General features: G+C 31.9%; 2 protein-coding genes across 3 annotated transcripts; both read left to right on the top strand.

The window, feature by feature from the left end:
- The first annotated feature begins 801 nt into the window (after positions 1-801).
- On the top strand, positions 802-5,016 carry LOC107891683 (cytochrome c1-2, heme protein, mitochondrial). Of its 2 annotated transcripts, none has more exons than XM_016816539.2 (9): positions 802-974; positions 1,081-1,104; positions 1,203-1,258; positions 2,551-2,747; positions 2,957-3,236; positions 3,321-3,392; positions 3,767-3,883; positions 3,980-4,045; positions 4,656-5,016. In XM_016816539.2, the coding sequence occupies exons 1-9, from the start codon at positions 971-973 to the stop codon at positions 4,770-4,772; spliced, it is 933 nt and encodes a 310-aa protein (XP_016672028.1). In that variant the 5' UTR covers positions 802-970; the 3' UTR covers positions 4,773-5,016. The 2 variants fall into 2 exon arrangements, with proteins under 2 accessions (XP_016672028.1, XP_016672029.1); XM_016816540.2 differs by having other exon boundaries at positions 838-974; positions 4,587-5,016.
- Positions 5,017-13,355: 8,339 nt separating this feature from the next.
- LOC107891684 (probable histone H2A variant 3) lies at positions 13,356-16,481 on the top strand. The gene is made up of 2 exons (XM_016816541.2): positions 13,356-13,605; positions 16,009-16,481. The coding sequence occupies exons 1-2, from the start codon at positions 13,504-13,506 to the stop codon at positions 16,303-16,305; spliced, it is 399 nt and encodes a 132-aa protein (XP_016672030.2). The 5' UTR covers positions 13,356-13,503; the 3' UTR covers positions 16,306-16,481.
- The last annotated feature ends 872 nt before the right edge of the window (positions 16,482-17,353 follow it).

Raw genomic sequence — 17,353 nt, 5'->3', positions numbered from 1 at the left:
ATTTACTCATATTTTGAAGAAACTAATTTACTCATATTTTGAATAATGAAGGCAAAATATCAATAGGAAATACTTTACGATTTAAATATCAATAGGAAGTATGTTAAGTAATAGTTTTTTAGAAATAAAATAAAAATTTGAATAAAAGTAATTTACACATGGGAAATTTTGAGTCACTTCTCCTTCGAATGAGAATATTTACGTATTTATTGTGGGCTCAAAAAATATTTTGATGTGATAAACTTGAATCATTAACTAATTTATTTAGGTCCTACAATTATTATTTTAGAAATTTTTTAAAAATTTATCTTTCTTTATATATTCTTTAGATTCTTTTTAAAAATTTATAATTTTAAAAAATTTAAAATTTAAAATTTTTATAAATATTTTGAATTTTTATTGAGAGATAGATCAATTTATTCATTTTTAAAATCGATAGAGACAAAAAAGATATTTACATCAATTTTTTATTCGAATTATTCAAGTTATTAAAATTATAAAACTCAACTCGAATTACATATTTAAGTTGACTCGAAAAAATTAAATAATTCAAATTGATTAAATTAAAATAAAAAAAAAATCAATTTTTTTAAATCGAATCACTTCTAACTTCAACAATTAGACGAGAGATATTAAAATATGTTGCAAGTGGTAGTGAGATTAGATACTATAAGAATATTATAACATGAAATAAAAAGTAAACTAAACGCAGCGCACCACACCCAATCTCCTATCCAAACCCACCATTAATTTACCAAATCTTCATCTATTCTTTTAATACGACCGCGTATTGTTTCAACTAAGGAGAAAATACGAGAGGTGTTCAAATTTTCACCATAATCTCAAATACACGCGTCGCCACTTCATTCGTTCTCTCTCTATCTCCTTTTTGTTAATCTCTCTGCCTGCAACTGCAACCAGAAACTGTCCATTGACACTGTTCTCCTTTTTTTTCTCTCTTTGAACAAGCATGGGTATTTTTTCTTAATCCCTTTTTTTCCTTTTAATTTTTTCTGCTATGAATGCATTTACTTCTGCTTCTTTATGAATTCTTGTCTTCTTTCATGTTTTTTTTTACAGGTTTAGGCCATAAAATCAGGACCGGTATCCATGCTTAATTCATTCATCTTTGTTTCTTTATTTAAATATGAATTCATCTCTCTTTTTTTTTTAATTTTGAATTTTTTTGAATTTCGAATCAGGATATGCGAAGCTCAGCTTTCTTTCGAGACTGGCTCGTCAGTCTCATGATGCTAAGGTACGATTCCCTTCATCATCATTTTTTTACCTATACAAAAATTGAAGCTTAATTTGTTAAGTTTAATGATCCATGCATGAGTGTTTTGTTATGTTTATCATCAATGTCTGTAATTTATGAAACATTTCGGGTAACAGAAGGGAGAGTATAGCAGGATTGCTTCAAAACTAAAAAGGTTTAGCTAGCTTGACAAAACAAAATGTTCTGTATAAAAATTTGGAGATAAACACTAGAAGCACGTTGATTATGAAGACTAAGTATATGGTTATATTTGATTAAGATGTAATTATATTCGATGGTTAAGTGATGCCAATAACAGGGGCTTCATGTACCTAGAGGGATAATTGTGAAAGACAAGGAGATTGATGGAGTTGTTAAGCATAGATCACAGTTGAGTGGCTAGAGTGGAGAAATGCAACAAGAATTTTGTCTGATTACAATACATCTTTGAGTTAGAGGGTGAAGTGCTATAGTACAACTACTAGACTGCTTGCTATATGATACACAAATGTTGGTCTAACAAGAATCTGACATATACAAAAGATGCGATGTTAAGATATATATGCAGTAAAGACTAGGAATGACAAAGAAATAAGGATATTCGTCTAGAAATTAGGATAGCTCCTATAGAGGATAAGTTGAGAGAAAATTGTTTATAATGGTTTGGCCACATATGTTATAGATTAAACTTTAAAGGGTGTACTTGTTAGAAGGATGGAGCAAATTGACGTTGCATAGGGTAAAAGGTTGAAGGAGTGATCAAAACGACATGGTTGGAGGTGATAAATAATGATATGACGCTATAAGAACTTGAAGAGAGGATTGTGGTGAATAAGAATAATTGGAGGAAGATGATTTGTATGTCCTGCATAAATGATTCATGTCTTGGTTCTTGTAGCCGGCCTGAAATATTGCAGTTGTTTTGTCAAGATTATCTTTTACTTGGTTAATGCCTTGTTAAGTTTTAGAATATCCGTAGTCATCATGAGGCTTTCATTAACCAAGTCACCACCATCTGTTTAGCGCTTTTAGTGTTGTAGACTCAAATATGTTTGAACGGACAAAATGTTTTTGGAATTGGTTTTAACACTTGGTATAGTTCATGTGGCAAATTTTCTGAAGAAGTTTGGAAAGACAGGATAGGACTAGCACTTTGTGCTAAACGCGTAAAATATATTATAAAACATGGAATACGAAATTAGTTTATGCCAATATGAAATTTTATAATTTTTTTCTTACTTTGGGATGAAAGCTTTTTATTCCCTTACATGGTTGTTAAACACTTTTTGCAGACTCTTCCAGCATTGCCCTGCCAAATCATGAAGCAAGATGGAGATAGACTAGGATCCCTTGCACTCTTTGGGGCAGGGGTCTCAGGGCTTTTGGGTTGTGCCACCATAGCTTATTCTGATGAGGCTGAGCATGGTTTGGCGGTTCCTAACTATCCTTGGCCTCATCAAGGCATACTAAGCTCATATGACCATGCTTCGTAAGTTTTTTTTTTTTCATTTCTTTACACCATCTCTTTGCAGCAAAAATTGAATGTTCTTGTAAGAGAATGTTCCACTGCTTTAGTTTTCCTAATTTTCTGTCATGTTTTAGTGCCTTTGTATAATGTCAAACATATACCTATAATTGATGGATGCTGTCTATTATTTTTGTATGTTTGATTAATATGGATCAATTGTACATGAGCAGTATCCGTAGGGGTCACCAGGTCTACCAACAAGTCTGTGCTTCTTGTCATTCAATGTCTCTAATCTCATTTCGAGATCTCGTTGGTGTGGCGTACACCGAAGAAGAAACAAAGGCTATGGCAGCTGAGATTGAAGTGGTTGATGGCCCTAATGATGAGGGTGAGATGTTCACCCGACCTGGTAAGCTAAGTGATCGTTTCCCACAGCCATATGCAAATGAACAAGCAGCTAGGTTTGCCAATGGAGGTGCATATCCCCCAGACTTAAGCCTTATCACCAAGGTGTCTCTAGCATCTTGATTTCATGAAAATAAGCATCAAATCGAGTTCCTTGTAATTTCAATGTCTAACTCTTTGTCCTTTCAGGCTCGTCATAATGGCCAGAACTATGTGTTTGGTCTTCTAACCGGTTATCGTGATCCTCCTGCTGGTATCTCGGTAATTTCTTCTTCCACTTGCATAAAAAATTTTAATGAATATGGAAATCTATGATCTGTCTCATGGCAAGTGTACAATCGTCTCATCATGTTCAACTTCAAAGATACAGCTCAGGTTTTAAACCTTGTACTTTCATTAGTGCGGTTTCTTTCATTATGGCTAGCCCTTCTGGTGTGTGTGTGTTATAATTTGATGGTGGTTAGGGATGTAGACTTATGACAGTATGTGTTGCTAAGATAGTACATATAAAGCAAATTTATGTAAAATATGGCTCTCTTACTCTGATGATGGGAAACATTATAAAGTAACATTTTCTTGTCTTTCACTTTTCAATGATTTTATAACATCTGTTGTATGATACTCCTCTATCCTAGATTCGAGAAGGTCTGCATTATAACCCTTACTTTCCTGGCGGTGCAATAGCTATGCCGAAAATGCTTAACGATGATGCTATTGAATATGAAGATGGTACTCCAGCTACAGAGGCCCAAGTAATCTTCTTAACCATCCAGTTCTAGATCATTGTGCTAGCTTCATTGGCTCAAGAAAATGTCTCATCTCATGTTCTTTTGGCAATCTTGGTGCAGATGGGGAAAGATGTGGTGACATTTTTATCATGGGCGGCTGAACCGGAAATGGAAGAGAGAAAACTGGTTAGTATTTTTTGCCCCTGCATAGAGCTTTATGTTCCATAGGAAATAAGTTGGTACAGTTAAACTAGGTCCTTGACTGTTGACCTTTGATCCTGTTACATAGATATATCTACTTAAAAAGTGAAAATCATCCCATCTCCTGGCTAAAATCATGTGAAATGAATCAATGATGATTGATTTTTGGCCTAATTAATCACTTTTATGGTTCTTGCAATAGGAAATCTGTATGCTTGAGCATGCTCATAGAACCAAACAAACTTTTGAGTTTAGTGTTTTCAGATGCAATACTAGTAAAAGAAGTTAGTGGTCATATTACTCGGATATAGGGGTGAGTGCCAGATTAGTGGATGTGTCTCAATGACTTCTAATGTCATTTTATATATTTAAACAGTCCTATCCTTGTACGGCTATATCCTTGTTTGGATTTGTATCAGACATGAGTACTTAAAGAAAATTAAAAAGTCAGAGTAACATAGCTTAGAATATCTCAACTTGAAGTATGTGAGACTTCCCTATTGTTTTGTTTTATTTTCCATTTCAGCACAGTTTGAGATGGGAGCTGAGGTAGCTCTACTTAAGACATTGAATTTGGTGTGAAATTTTGATACAGATGGGGTTTAAGTGGATATTTGTGCTATCACTTGCACTTCTCCAAGCAGCTTATTACCGGCGTTTGAAATGGTCAGTTTTGAAATCCCGAAAACTGGTGCTTGATGTTGTCAATTGATTCCCTTCTGTTTATTTGAGAAGAGATAGATTGGTAATAATTAATTCATTAAACTGCTAATACAGTTGGACAGATTGATCTCCTTTTCGTTGTACTATTTGTTTACTTAGCTAAAGAATAAGCTGCATTGAATTGTATTAGGATCAGAAACCGAAGTTACTCGGATTTGGGTGTGAATATCGGATTTGAGTATGTATGTTTAATTTATTTAAAATACGTGAATGTATTTAGAGGGTTCTTAGGAGATTATTTCCCAATACCTACGTCTCAAATGTGTTGGACAAGAACATTGTTATATCTACACCTCGTAAGCTCACCCCGTTTGCAACCGATCTTGTAAATCAACACCTTGAGCTAAAGGCCACCGCGAACCCATGACGTGGGCTTCCGCATCCTTGACATGGATAGAACATTTGCCATCTGAACACCACATTGATCCGTTGTGATGACTTGACAACTCATACCTACGAGGAAAAGGAAAAAAGTCAGTAGATCAACTACAAAGCCTGCACAAGAGTGACACTTGGCACCTCAATAAGGACTGGCAGTGCCCCTCTTTAAGGCCTTCAAGGAACGGGATCTTCTCTCTCACACGCACACCTGCAAAAACTTTTCCTCCCTTCTAACTCTTATTACTAACAATCACTTACAATCCCAACTTTATATCAATAAGCATCAAGTAGAAATATCTTGAGCAAAGTAAAAAGTCGAAGCAACGTAAAGAAATAATGATCTTATTCATTTGTGAATGATGGAGAAATGTATTATTCAGTTATGGAAGTATGCACTTGAGAAGACATAGATCGGTAATATTCAATTCATTACACCATCTAGGTTCTTGCTTCTTTTCTATATCAAATATAAACTTCAGTTTCTCATATTTGAATGAGTGCTGGATTTAAATATATATTTAGCATGTATATGTTTAAAATTTATTTTACAGTGCGTTTGGTTCGCTGTATTGGATTAGAGGTATATTGGATTAGAGGTGTAATAGCAAATCAACTGTTTGGTTGAATGTAATGGAATAGAGGCGTAATAGTAATCTTGTGTTTGGTTGAATGGAATAGAGGTGTAATAGCATAATGGAAAAAACTAAAATGACTAGAATACCCTTAGCATAAATTTGTTTTGGTAAATGATTATTGTTATTGTTATTTAAATTTTAATAAGATTATTATTATCAATAATAAATAATTTAATCATATTTAAACATAATTTTTATTAAATATATTTTAATTAAAATATATAATTTAATAAAATTTTAATAATTAATATTCTTATATTAATTTACTCAAATCATAATATATGATACTGTAAAATATAAATTAACATAATTATTATTAAATATATTTTAATTAAAATATATAATTTAATAAAATTCTTAATAATTAATATTCTTATATTAATTTACTTAAATCATAATATATGATACTGTTAAATATAAATTAACATAATTATTATTAAATATATTTTAATTAAAATATATAATTTACTAAAATTCTTAATAATTCATATTCTTATATTAATTTACTCAAATCATAATATATGATACTGTAAAATATAAATTAACATAATTATTATTAAATATATTTTAATTAAAATATATAATTTAATAAAATTCTTAATAATTCATATTCTTATATAATTTACTCAAATCATAATATATGATACTATAATTAATATAAAATATATTTTAATTAAAATATATGATTAAATACAATTTAAAATAATTATTATTAAATATAATTTCATAAAATGTTCTTATGAATTTACTAAAATCAATATATAACTTGAGAATTATATTCTGCATAAACGTAATTAACTTATACTAAGAAAAAGTTAGATGAAAATGAAATTGTACATCATAATCCATATGTTATATAGTTTTACAACATCAAAAAGTTTGAACATTGATATTTAATGGTGAGAAAGAAATCTTCTGACCCATTCCAATCGGGCAACAGAAGGTAAACTGAAGAAAACGATCATTTGAGTTGGATGATCGGGAATTTTACTCAAAGCATCATACCGCTGATCGTCGGTTAAACCTTCAATTGACCATAAGGCTGAATATAAATTTGAAGCTTTCTCTTCCATCTTTTCTTCTGACTTCTGCTGAACTACCAGCTCGGAGGCAATACTCATACTGATTTTATCGCCAACGGCCTGGATTTTTTCCCCCAACAATGTGGCAGCCTCCTCAAATGAAGAATACACATTATCACGAGCATCAGATTTCTTCTTTCTCTTGTTTGAAGATGAGGAACCCCCTTGGTCTCTATCTCCTCACGGATCTGTACCAGAAACATCCATGTTGTTTAAAGAGACGTCAGCTTCGCAGTCATAGAATGTGTTTCTCTCTTCATTCATATATGTAGTACGTTCATCCTCAACATGTATTTCTTCAAGAACATCAGCAGCTGTTTGAGCGTCTTTCCCAGTCGCCCGATCTCTTGCGTATATCGCAGTAAGCTGGTTGTAGTAAGGGAAAGAACGATGTCTGAACTGAGAGGCTTCTTTGTGACTCTAAAAAAATGAGAAAATCATATTAGTTATAAGTTTTGTAAAAAAACAAATAAATACTTGAAATACATTTTACCTTTACATATGATTCCCAAACTGCATCTTCAGCAACAACGAGCTTCCTATGCTCGTCCCAACCAAAACCACTGTTGTTTTGGCCATTAAGCAAGTCGTAGACGACTGACCATTCCCTTTTTAGGCACCTAATCCAAGATTCAATATTTGGTTTCGCCTTCAACATTGCTCTTGGTAAAGCCTTTTCTAGCATTTTCTCTAGCTCATTCAAATAACCGGCTTTGAACCCGGTATCAGCATTAAATGTTCCTACATTGTGCAAATCCACCATGCAAGAAACCAAGGTTGCATCCTCCTCTAGAACCCATTTTCTTTTGCTTCCTCGAGAAGCTTGAGAAGAAGCACCCGTTGGTGGAACACCTGACATATTGTTCTTAAGAAAAAAAAAACAAATTAACATTATTTACTATTTTGAATATCATTTAATTGTTGGGTGAACAGTTTATAATATTATATCGGTAGTTCAATACTAAATTTAAATTTATAACACATGCTGAATGAAAAGATAATTACATTATAATTCAACAAAGTTTAGTACAATACAGAATTTTAATCAAAGACCACCAAAGTTTCATAAAGTAGATACATAAAATAACATCAACAAATCAATTCAAACTGAATTTGTCCCTAAACCTAACTAATTTCTAGATGCTTGCCATTCATCGAACATTTGGTTGGCTAGTTCCATCCTCCAAGTTGCCCAAGCATCCGATGGATGAATATTTGTGATATTCGGTTCATCGTCATCCACCACATTAGTAGGTAATCCTTCTCCCAGCTCCGCTTCAATGGGATCAATACTCATATGGGTTCGAATAAAATTATGGAGCAAACAACATGCAATAATAATTCTATTTGCACCCTTACAGGATAAAACGATGGACTCCTAAGTATTCCCCATCTAAGTTTTAATAAGCCAAAGCATCTTTCAATGACATTACGTGCTGAGGCATGTTTCATATTAAAAAACTCTTGCGGAGAACTTGGCTGATAACCCTGACGCCACTCGTTTAGATGATATCGCTGTCCTCTAAATGGTGCAAGAAATCCCTCACAATTTGTGTATCCAGCATCAACTAGATAATAACAACCTATAAAATAAATTGGCTAAAAAATGATTAATTCAGCAAACAAAGTTTGATCTTAATGAATAATTCAAATTCCTCTAAGTATACACTGTACCATGAGGAACTTTTAGTCCATGTCTTCTACTAATGGCATCTCGAAGCACCCGTCCATCGGCAACTGAACCTTCCCAACCAGGAAGAACATAAACAAATTGCATCTCAGGTGTACAAACACCTAGCATATTTGTTGCTATGTCACCTTTTCGGGTTCGATATTTAGGTTTTTCAACTGTTGGCACCCTAATTTTTATGTGGGTTCCATCAAGAGCACCTAAGCAATTCTATATCACATGATATAAAATCTTGTGTTAGAATACTAATTTAAACCTAAGTCAACTAAATGTTGTACAAGCTATATATAAAACTCAGTCTATTACCTTAAACCATTTCCACCTTGTGTCAGAAGAATCGGCTGTAATTGGCTCCGGCTTTTTAAATAAGACATCTTGTAAGCGTATGACAGCAGTTAAAACACTATGAAATGCTCTGTTTATAGTTTTCCCGGACCTTCTAAAGTGATGCTTGATAACTCGATTTTTCAGGTGATGGGAGATGATATGTAAAAACATTGCTACTTGCTCATCAACAAGCATGAACCTTGACGACTTCAATCCCCCTATCGATTCTAACATCTCACATAGTTTAAAAAAGGCAGTTCTATTCATCCTAACTTGTTCAATACAAGTCTCGTCACTAGCATATACAAGCCTCTTCACATAATCCCGTTTTGCATAAAAATCTAAGGTATAGGACTAATCCTTGGTCTATAAGTCTGTAGGCTAAGGCTGGCACCCATTCTAAACAAGAACCAAACCGCAATTCTACAGATTTCCAACCAGAATGTCAATGCAAGACCAATTCTTTTACGCCTCACACTTTGTGCAATTAAAGGAAGACGAGTCATTACTGCAACATATTAAAATTAGAACACACTATCAATAAATTGAAGTTGCAATTACACATTATCAAATAAAAATAAACAATACAAATTTAGAACACACGAAACAAAATAGTATCTACTAAATGATATCGTTGCAACTTTAATTTTATTTCTTTATGAATCATCCAAACAATAAGATAATTATAAAGCATGTATAATTGACCTAAAATTAATTGTTGATGTATGTATAATTGACCTAAAATTACTTGTTGGTGTATGTATAATTGTTGGTGTATGTATAATTGACCAAAAAACAACTTCACTCACAATTCACAAGAAACTCGATACTAAAAACACTAACAAAAGTAATTTAACCATGCATATAATCTTTTAATTTTACGTTTATTTGAAATATATATGATAAATTTTATTAATTAATATAAAAATATAATTCTCTCCACATAAAATTATATCAACATTAATACATAACAAACAGGTTTCATGTTTATTATTAATTTCAAATTATTAATATTAAAGATAAAAATTATAATAATTACAATTATATTTATGTTATTAATAATGTTCTCATTATTAGTATCATAATAATTATAATTTAATTCAACATCGAATTTATATTAAATTACCTGTAGTATTTTAAATAATTACTATTTAATTAGTGTTAAAATTATATACAAATTAAAAAAATTAACATTATATATATAGATGTATTAGCAATCATTTCATTCAAGAATCATTTAAATAATCATGGGAAAATAAGGCGCAATAATTTTTTCTCTATCTTCTTAACCTTTGCCGCATGAAGATATTTTTTTGATAGATTAGGTCACAAGCCCAAATTTTTGGTTTAATTATTCTTTCGTCTCTATATTTTTTACACATTTAAAATTTAATTTCTTTATTTATAATTTTAAAAATTTAATCCTTTTACTTTGTTAAATTGGATTAAGTGACATTTTTAACTTAAAAATGCTCTCATGACAAATATTATACAAGTGAAAGACCAGATAAGCAAATAAGATTGTTAAATATGAATAAAAATAATAATCGAATGGAGTATTTATTTTTTAAACTCGTTAAATTATTTGACTAAAAATAATAATCGAAAAATAATTTAAATACCAATGTAAAAAAAATTAGAGACAAAAGTAAACGAAATGAATATGGTTTGAGAGATAGTGACGTAAACCATAATAAAAAAGAGAGCAATTAATCACATTCAATTAGCTTACTTTGGTCGGTGAAATGTCATATAAAGAAAAATATAATGATAATTTAGCTTTGGTAAATAGATTACAAACTTTCACCCTAAAACATCATGAAGGGCATGAAAATTAATTAAAAGGAAAGGTATTTTAATGAAATTAATTTATTATAAACAGAGTGGTCCTGCAAGTAACTCCCAAACAGCATTTGATTTCCATTTTCATATTCTATTGACTAACAAATCAAGAACAAGTAAAGTTCCAGTTTCATATTCTACTGACTAACAAATCAAGAACAAGTTCCAGCAGACAATCAAAACAATTGCCACAACAGTTTCATCTTCTACTCACTAACAAACTAAAATAACATTTTCCAGCAGACTATCAAAACAATGTCCAGAACAAACCAACAAAATCTTTATCGCCTATAAACTCTTCAAACATGAATTTGTAATGTACAAGTACTTTAACTTACCTACAAGATTGAAATCATAAGGTCTCTGATATCTATGTAACTGACCATGTGTATGTATAATTATTTTAGAAAAAATGGAATACATGAAAGACATTGAAGTACCAGTATCAGTATCTTCACACATATACCCAAAGCCAGACTACACAAATTGCATCTAACAGCTTCTAGTTTCTATGATCTGCACTCAGCATGAAATTCAATATTCTTAACATTATAAATTCTTTTGAACATTCGTTATCATCTAACATTTTCATCTTACCTATTTTTGCTACTTTCAGAGGACCAAATTAAAAAAACGACTCAGTTCAGGCACTTAAACAAACAAACAAAAGAAGAAATCTCATTCGGTTTTGGAGATCAAAAAAGGACTCAAAAATTACAACAGAACAAACAAAAATCGAAGATTAGCAGAGAAGAGAGAACAACTTCGAACGCTGGGAACCACTTCAAAGTTATCGAAATTCGATCAAACAAACTTCATAATTTGGCTATAAAAAACCATCCATCATCAAAAATAAATAAATTCAAAAGCGAAGGTTAGCAGAGAAGAGAGAACAATTTCAAAGGATCATCTGTTAAGCCTAATCCGACTATTGTTTTCAAAGGATTGTCGGTCCTATGCTGATGAAAAGACATGCATGCATAATTTTCCCTACAACATCCATAACAACAATAATAGCAAATCAACAACATGCATTTCTTAAGCCTAACCAACAACAGAAAACACATTTCAATCGCACATGCAATACAAACAGAATAACTATGGAAAACTAACCTATTAGCAAATCGGGGCACAATGAAGAAGAACCTGAAAAAAGCAAAAGGGGAAACCGATTAGATAAAAACAATAGATTATATTTACCTCGAAAGTTTTGGTTTTTATCTACAATAGAAAAGGATATTAATCTATCGGGAAACATAAACTAACCGATGACGCAAATCGGCAGAAACTGTGAGCAAATCGGCCGAAATAGAAAAGAAAAGAATCGGGGGAGCAAATCGGCAGAAAAGGCAAGAAAATAAACTGGGACCAAATCGGCAGAAAATAAAAGCAATGAAACAAGGAAGCAATTCGGATGAAGGTGGAAAACAGAAGAGAAACAAAGGGGATCGATTAGGGGTAAAAGAGGGAGGGTTTAGGGTAGCGTCTTCTAATCTGGGCAGAATGGGAGAATAGAAATCGGTGCTTTTCACCGATTAGGAAAGTAACGGGATACACGCGTATTAGCAATACGCTGAACCAAACGGCGGATTAGAGAGGTATTAGGTGGGGCCCACCGATGCCAATACACCAAACCAAACAAGATGTTAGTTTCTGAAAATTTATTTCTTAATATAGGGAAAAGAAAAGAAAAGATTGCTTGCAATTATAACATCTTTGGATTTTTTTTTAACAACTTACTATTAATTTTGTCTCATTTTACTCAAAAAATATACGACATTCAATAAAAATGTGTCATGAATCATGTTTGATATCTTGTTTTTTTAATAAATTGAGACGGAATAGTATACAGACTGCTTCTAATCAAATAAAAATTTAAAAATCAATTTGAAATTTGGGTATACTTCAAAGGTCTATTTAACAATAAAGCCAAAAAAACTAATATATATATGTATATAATTACTTCTTAATTAAAAGGTAACTCAATTACATCTAATATCACTAAATTATAGTAAATTTACATTTTGGTTATTTAACTTCAAAAAGTTACAAAATGATAATTGAATTATTCGAATGTTTACATTTAAGTAATTGAACTATTTAAAAGTTTTTATTTAAATCATTGGGCTATTAAGTTTTTCTTCAAAAAAATAAAGTTCGACTAGCGAGCTCCAAGCAACAATTCAACGACCAGTACAGTGGATCAATACCTATCGACAAGTAGAAGAGCATACCTTAGATCCAAGCTGATTTGATAGTCAGTATCGAAGATTGGAGAAGAAAGCTATTTGAATATCGGTTCGCAGATTCATGACATTTAAAGTTATTTTAAGAAAACAAATTGAATTGTAAAAGAGAAAAAGAAGTGAATTTTCGATTAAAGCAGGTAAATAAAAATAGAAAATTTCATAAAATAACAATTTTAATAATTTAATAACTTTTAAAATTGAATAACCAAAATGTAAATTTATAAATAATTTAATAATAGTGACTGTTTATCCCAAATAGCCAACAAAAGTACTGTATTTCCCACGTTTTAATTTTCTCATAGAATCCAAAACAGTAGTTTGGGAAGATATTGGAGGGTAATATCGTCAACTAAAGAAAGAAGCCACGTACTAGAAGGTCCAAAAAGTAAAAAACCGTTCGTTTCATTTTTCGCTGTTTTACTTCTCAAAAGGTTATCCATATCTAGCTTTCCCTCCCAAGCAATCCATCGATATTTTTTTCCGGCGGGAAAACCCTAAGTAATTTTGCGGGAAAATGTCGGGAAAAGGTGCGAAAGGGTTGACAACGGCTGGCAAATCCACAAAGGACAAGGACAAGAAAAAACCCGTCTCTCGCTCTTCTCGCGCTGGTCTCCAGGTCCTTTATCGTTTCTCTTTCTTTTCTCTCCGGCCGTTAATTTTCTGCTTGAATTAACTCATATTCTGATGATTTGCGTGGTTTAGAATTTTTTTTAATCTTAATTTATGAATTATTCTTTAATTCTGGGCAAAAAGTATAGTTTCAGATCAAAGAAAATGGTGTTTTAGTTAGTTTGTTTTTAGATAAAAGTGCTTCTGAAATTGCAGTGGAATTATTTAAGTAGGAATTTACATTAGTAGTTAGCTATTTCTTTTGCTTCAAATCGAAGTAAAAAAAATTGCTATGTTAAAGTGTTTTCTGTAGATAAGCTGGCTATTGGCTTCTTATGCATGTCCAATCGTTTTAGCTTGTTTCTGTTCTATTTGACTTGTGTTTGTGGACATTTTTGCACTGTATATGCTTATTGTTTTCTCCAACGGTAATATGGGCCTTATAAATGAACCTTGTAGCTTTGTTGTGAAAGATTTTACCAACGGTAGTACTTTGGTTCCCTTGATGGTTGAATTGTTATTATGAACAATTCAGTGTTGTCAAGGCGTGTGCCTAGGCACGCCTTGCATTATTCAACAAAAACGCCTCAGACCCCCAAGTGAGGCCCATTTGATCAGGTGCAACCTTTACTAGTAAGAAAAAGATAATATCAAACTCTATACTTCTCAACATTTGAGCATTCAACAACAAACATTGACCATAAGGAAATTATGCATATTAACCAATAAAAAAATTGCATGTTTTGTAGATAAACTAGATCACACTTTGGAGTTTACTATATATCTTAAGCTTTATATATTATATATACACACAGACTTGCAAAAACTCACACATACGCATATTGCTCTTTACTTCACTCAGGCTAGCACTTTTTTTGTGCCTTGCACCTGAAGTAATTTAAGGGTTCCAGCACCCAGAGTGCACCTTTGCACTTTTGACAATACTGGAACAATTACGTTTTACGCTCTTTATTGGTTACCTTATGTATTCTATGAACAATTATGGTCTAGAGTTCTGCCTTATTAATTACTATTTCCATGAGTAGGGAAAGAAAGGGGGGAATGATGGGGTGTAGGGTTCTATGTTACTTGGACTGGGCATAAGTGTTGGATACAGGAATGTGTGCAGCACGGCAATCTTTTTAAGCTTTCCTTGTATTTGGAGGATCATACCCCTATACCGATGTCTGATATGGATGTTGACATAGGTACTTTGAAAAAAATGAAGAGCCAGAGCAACACAATTGGAGTTTGGACAATATGCTCCTGTTGATTACTCTAGTTCAGGCGTTTGCATCTAGTGGATTAGTTTTATAGCATCTTAGATTTGAATGTAATTTCCTTATGCCAAGGAGCTGTTGAAATTTAAAGTGAAGGAGGATCTGGTCTGTGAGAAATGATTAGATAGTAACCTTGCTCCCCGTCAAATGCCAACATTTCAGGATATGCTTCATTTGATAAAGCATTGATACTTCAGCAGTATTTGTCTCTTACAATTGTTTTGATTATTAAATATCGTTTCAATTTCTCTGTTTTGGTTGATCTAATTGAATTGAAATTTATCTGCATATGACTTGCTTGCAATTTTCCTGCTACAGCTACTTGCCATGTCATTAGTAGACATTGACATTTTGTTATCTGAAGTCTTTACCAATTTGGACGATAACTGAGTTTTCGAATAAAGCGATGTGGATGTCTATTAAGGTCTTGTTGATTGTGATAAATGCTATGCGTGTTACTTTTATATACAAAGCAGGTCTTTTAGTTTCATCTAAAAAGATGGCTCATAGTATTGTCAATTATAAACCAATTTTTTTCTGATCCGGTAAAGTCTACACACAACAACATTTGCCATCATGTGTTAGAGATAGAGAGAAAGGAAAAAGGGAGGGGGGCAGGCTTCATTAATTTATGAATCAAAAGGTATGTATGAGTTGGTCTATTCCTATATGCTGTCAACATACTGCACCTCCTCAATCTTGGTTCTGCATCTTCTTAGGCTCATTATGGCCACCATAGGAATAGCCTACTACCCTGAACTTTTGCCATTTGGTAGGTTTTGGTGGATATGATGGTTGAATTGGTTATATTCTTCAGCCAGTTGGGATAGGTTTCCTCAGTTACAAGCTTATTAATGGTTCTTGTGGTATCTGGAACTTGACTTGGTTATTGCCAATGGGTTTCTGGAATCTTGAAATCAGCTTCCTTTTCCGTGTTTGAATTAAGAGTGTATTCACTGCATCCTAACTTGTTTTGCGGTTTGCATGCTATCATGGCATATTAGCATCATCTTCTGTAGGATACATGATAGACTGAACATTTTATTATACTTTGTATACAAGTAGAATGCCAGTTGGTTCTTCTAAATCATAATCAGTTACTTTTCTTATTTTTGTATGTTCTCCTATAGTTCCCGGTGGGTCGTGTCCATCGACTGCTGAAAACAAGGGTTAGTGCAAATGGAAGGGTCGGAGCAACAGCTGCTGTATACACAGCTGCAATTCTCGAGTACTTGACTGCAGAAGTGCTAGAACTGGCAGGTAACGCAAGCAAGGATCTGAAGGTTAAGCGAATCACACCAAGACATTTGCAACTAGCTATCCGGGGTGATGAAGAACTTGACACCTTGATTAAGGGAACAATAGCAGGCGGCGGTGTTATCCCGCACATTCACAAATCACTTATCAACAAATCTTCGAAGGAGTAGTTCATGTAAGTTATCTGTTTGTTTTAATCTGTACCCATAAACGTCAGTAAAATGTTTCAAGTCCTTGCTTGTTTCAGTAGATAATCATGGAGATTCAGGATTTAAATTATAAAGATGGATTCAAACAGCTGATATTTTGAATTACAAACTGCTCCCTGATATGCTTTTTCTTCTAATACCCTGTGTTAATAATATATTTTAATATCTAATAGTAAGTTTTATTTGCATGAACTTAAATTATACTGTAATTTGCTTGTATATTCACTGACAGCAAATTACAAATTAAATATCCTTATCGTAACACCTATCAACAGTTTTTGCTATATACCAATGATGAATTTCCACTTTTGGTATATTTAAGATTTAATCTTTATATTTTAATTTTTATATAATTTGGTATCTCAACTTTGATAATATCATTAGTTAGTTTAAATATTTTATTTTGATTAAAATGATATCATGATTTTTATAGAATTATTAATGCTATTAAAATTATTTGTTAAATTTAAGTCTATTGCAATGTCATTTTTTGTTACATAATTACCAAAATATCACTTTAGCGAATTTAAAAGAGGATCTTAAATTTTATAGTCTAAAAAGTACAATGATTGAATTCTTGAATTAGATACCTCTAGCCTTTTGCCTTTTTCAAAGATTATATAACAATGGTTAAATTTTATTTAGTCTTTATACTACGCCCAAATTTAATACTTAATCTATATACTTCAATTTTGATATAATTTTGTACATAAATGTCATTATTTAGTCTAAATATTTTATAAAATATTGACGTAATTTTTAAAAATTGTTATTATTGTTAAAATTATCTGTTAAATTTAAACCCATTGCAATATCATCTTTTTGTTTGCTATTGAATGGTTTTTTTATATATATTTCAAAATGTCACACCAACTAATTTAATAGATAATTTTAATCAAGTGAACAATTACACTTTTAAATTTTTAAAAATTAGAGATATTAATTCTTTAAAATAAAAGTATAGGGACTCAAATTTAAATGTACGAAGAGCACATAGGCTTGAAGCATA

This window comes from Gossypium hirsutum, chromosome D09 (assembly GCF_007990345.1).
Source record: "Gossypium hirsutum isolate 1008001.06 chromosome D09, Gossypium_hirsutum_v2.1, whole genome shotgun sequence".
Classification (NCBI taxonomy): Eukaryota; Viridiplantae; Streptophyta; class Magnoliopsida; order Malvales; family Malvaceae; genus Gossypium; species Gossypium hirsutum.
The sequence above is the reverse complement of the archived record's forward strand: the minus strand, read 5'-3'. Positions and strand labels throughout refer to the sequence as shown.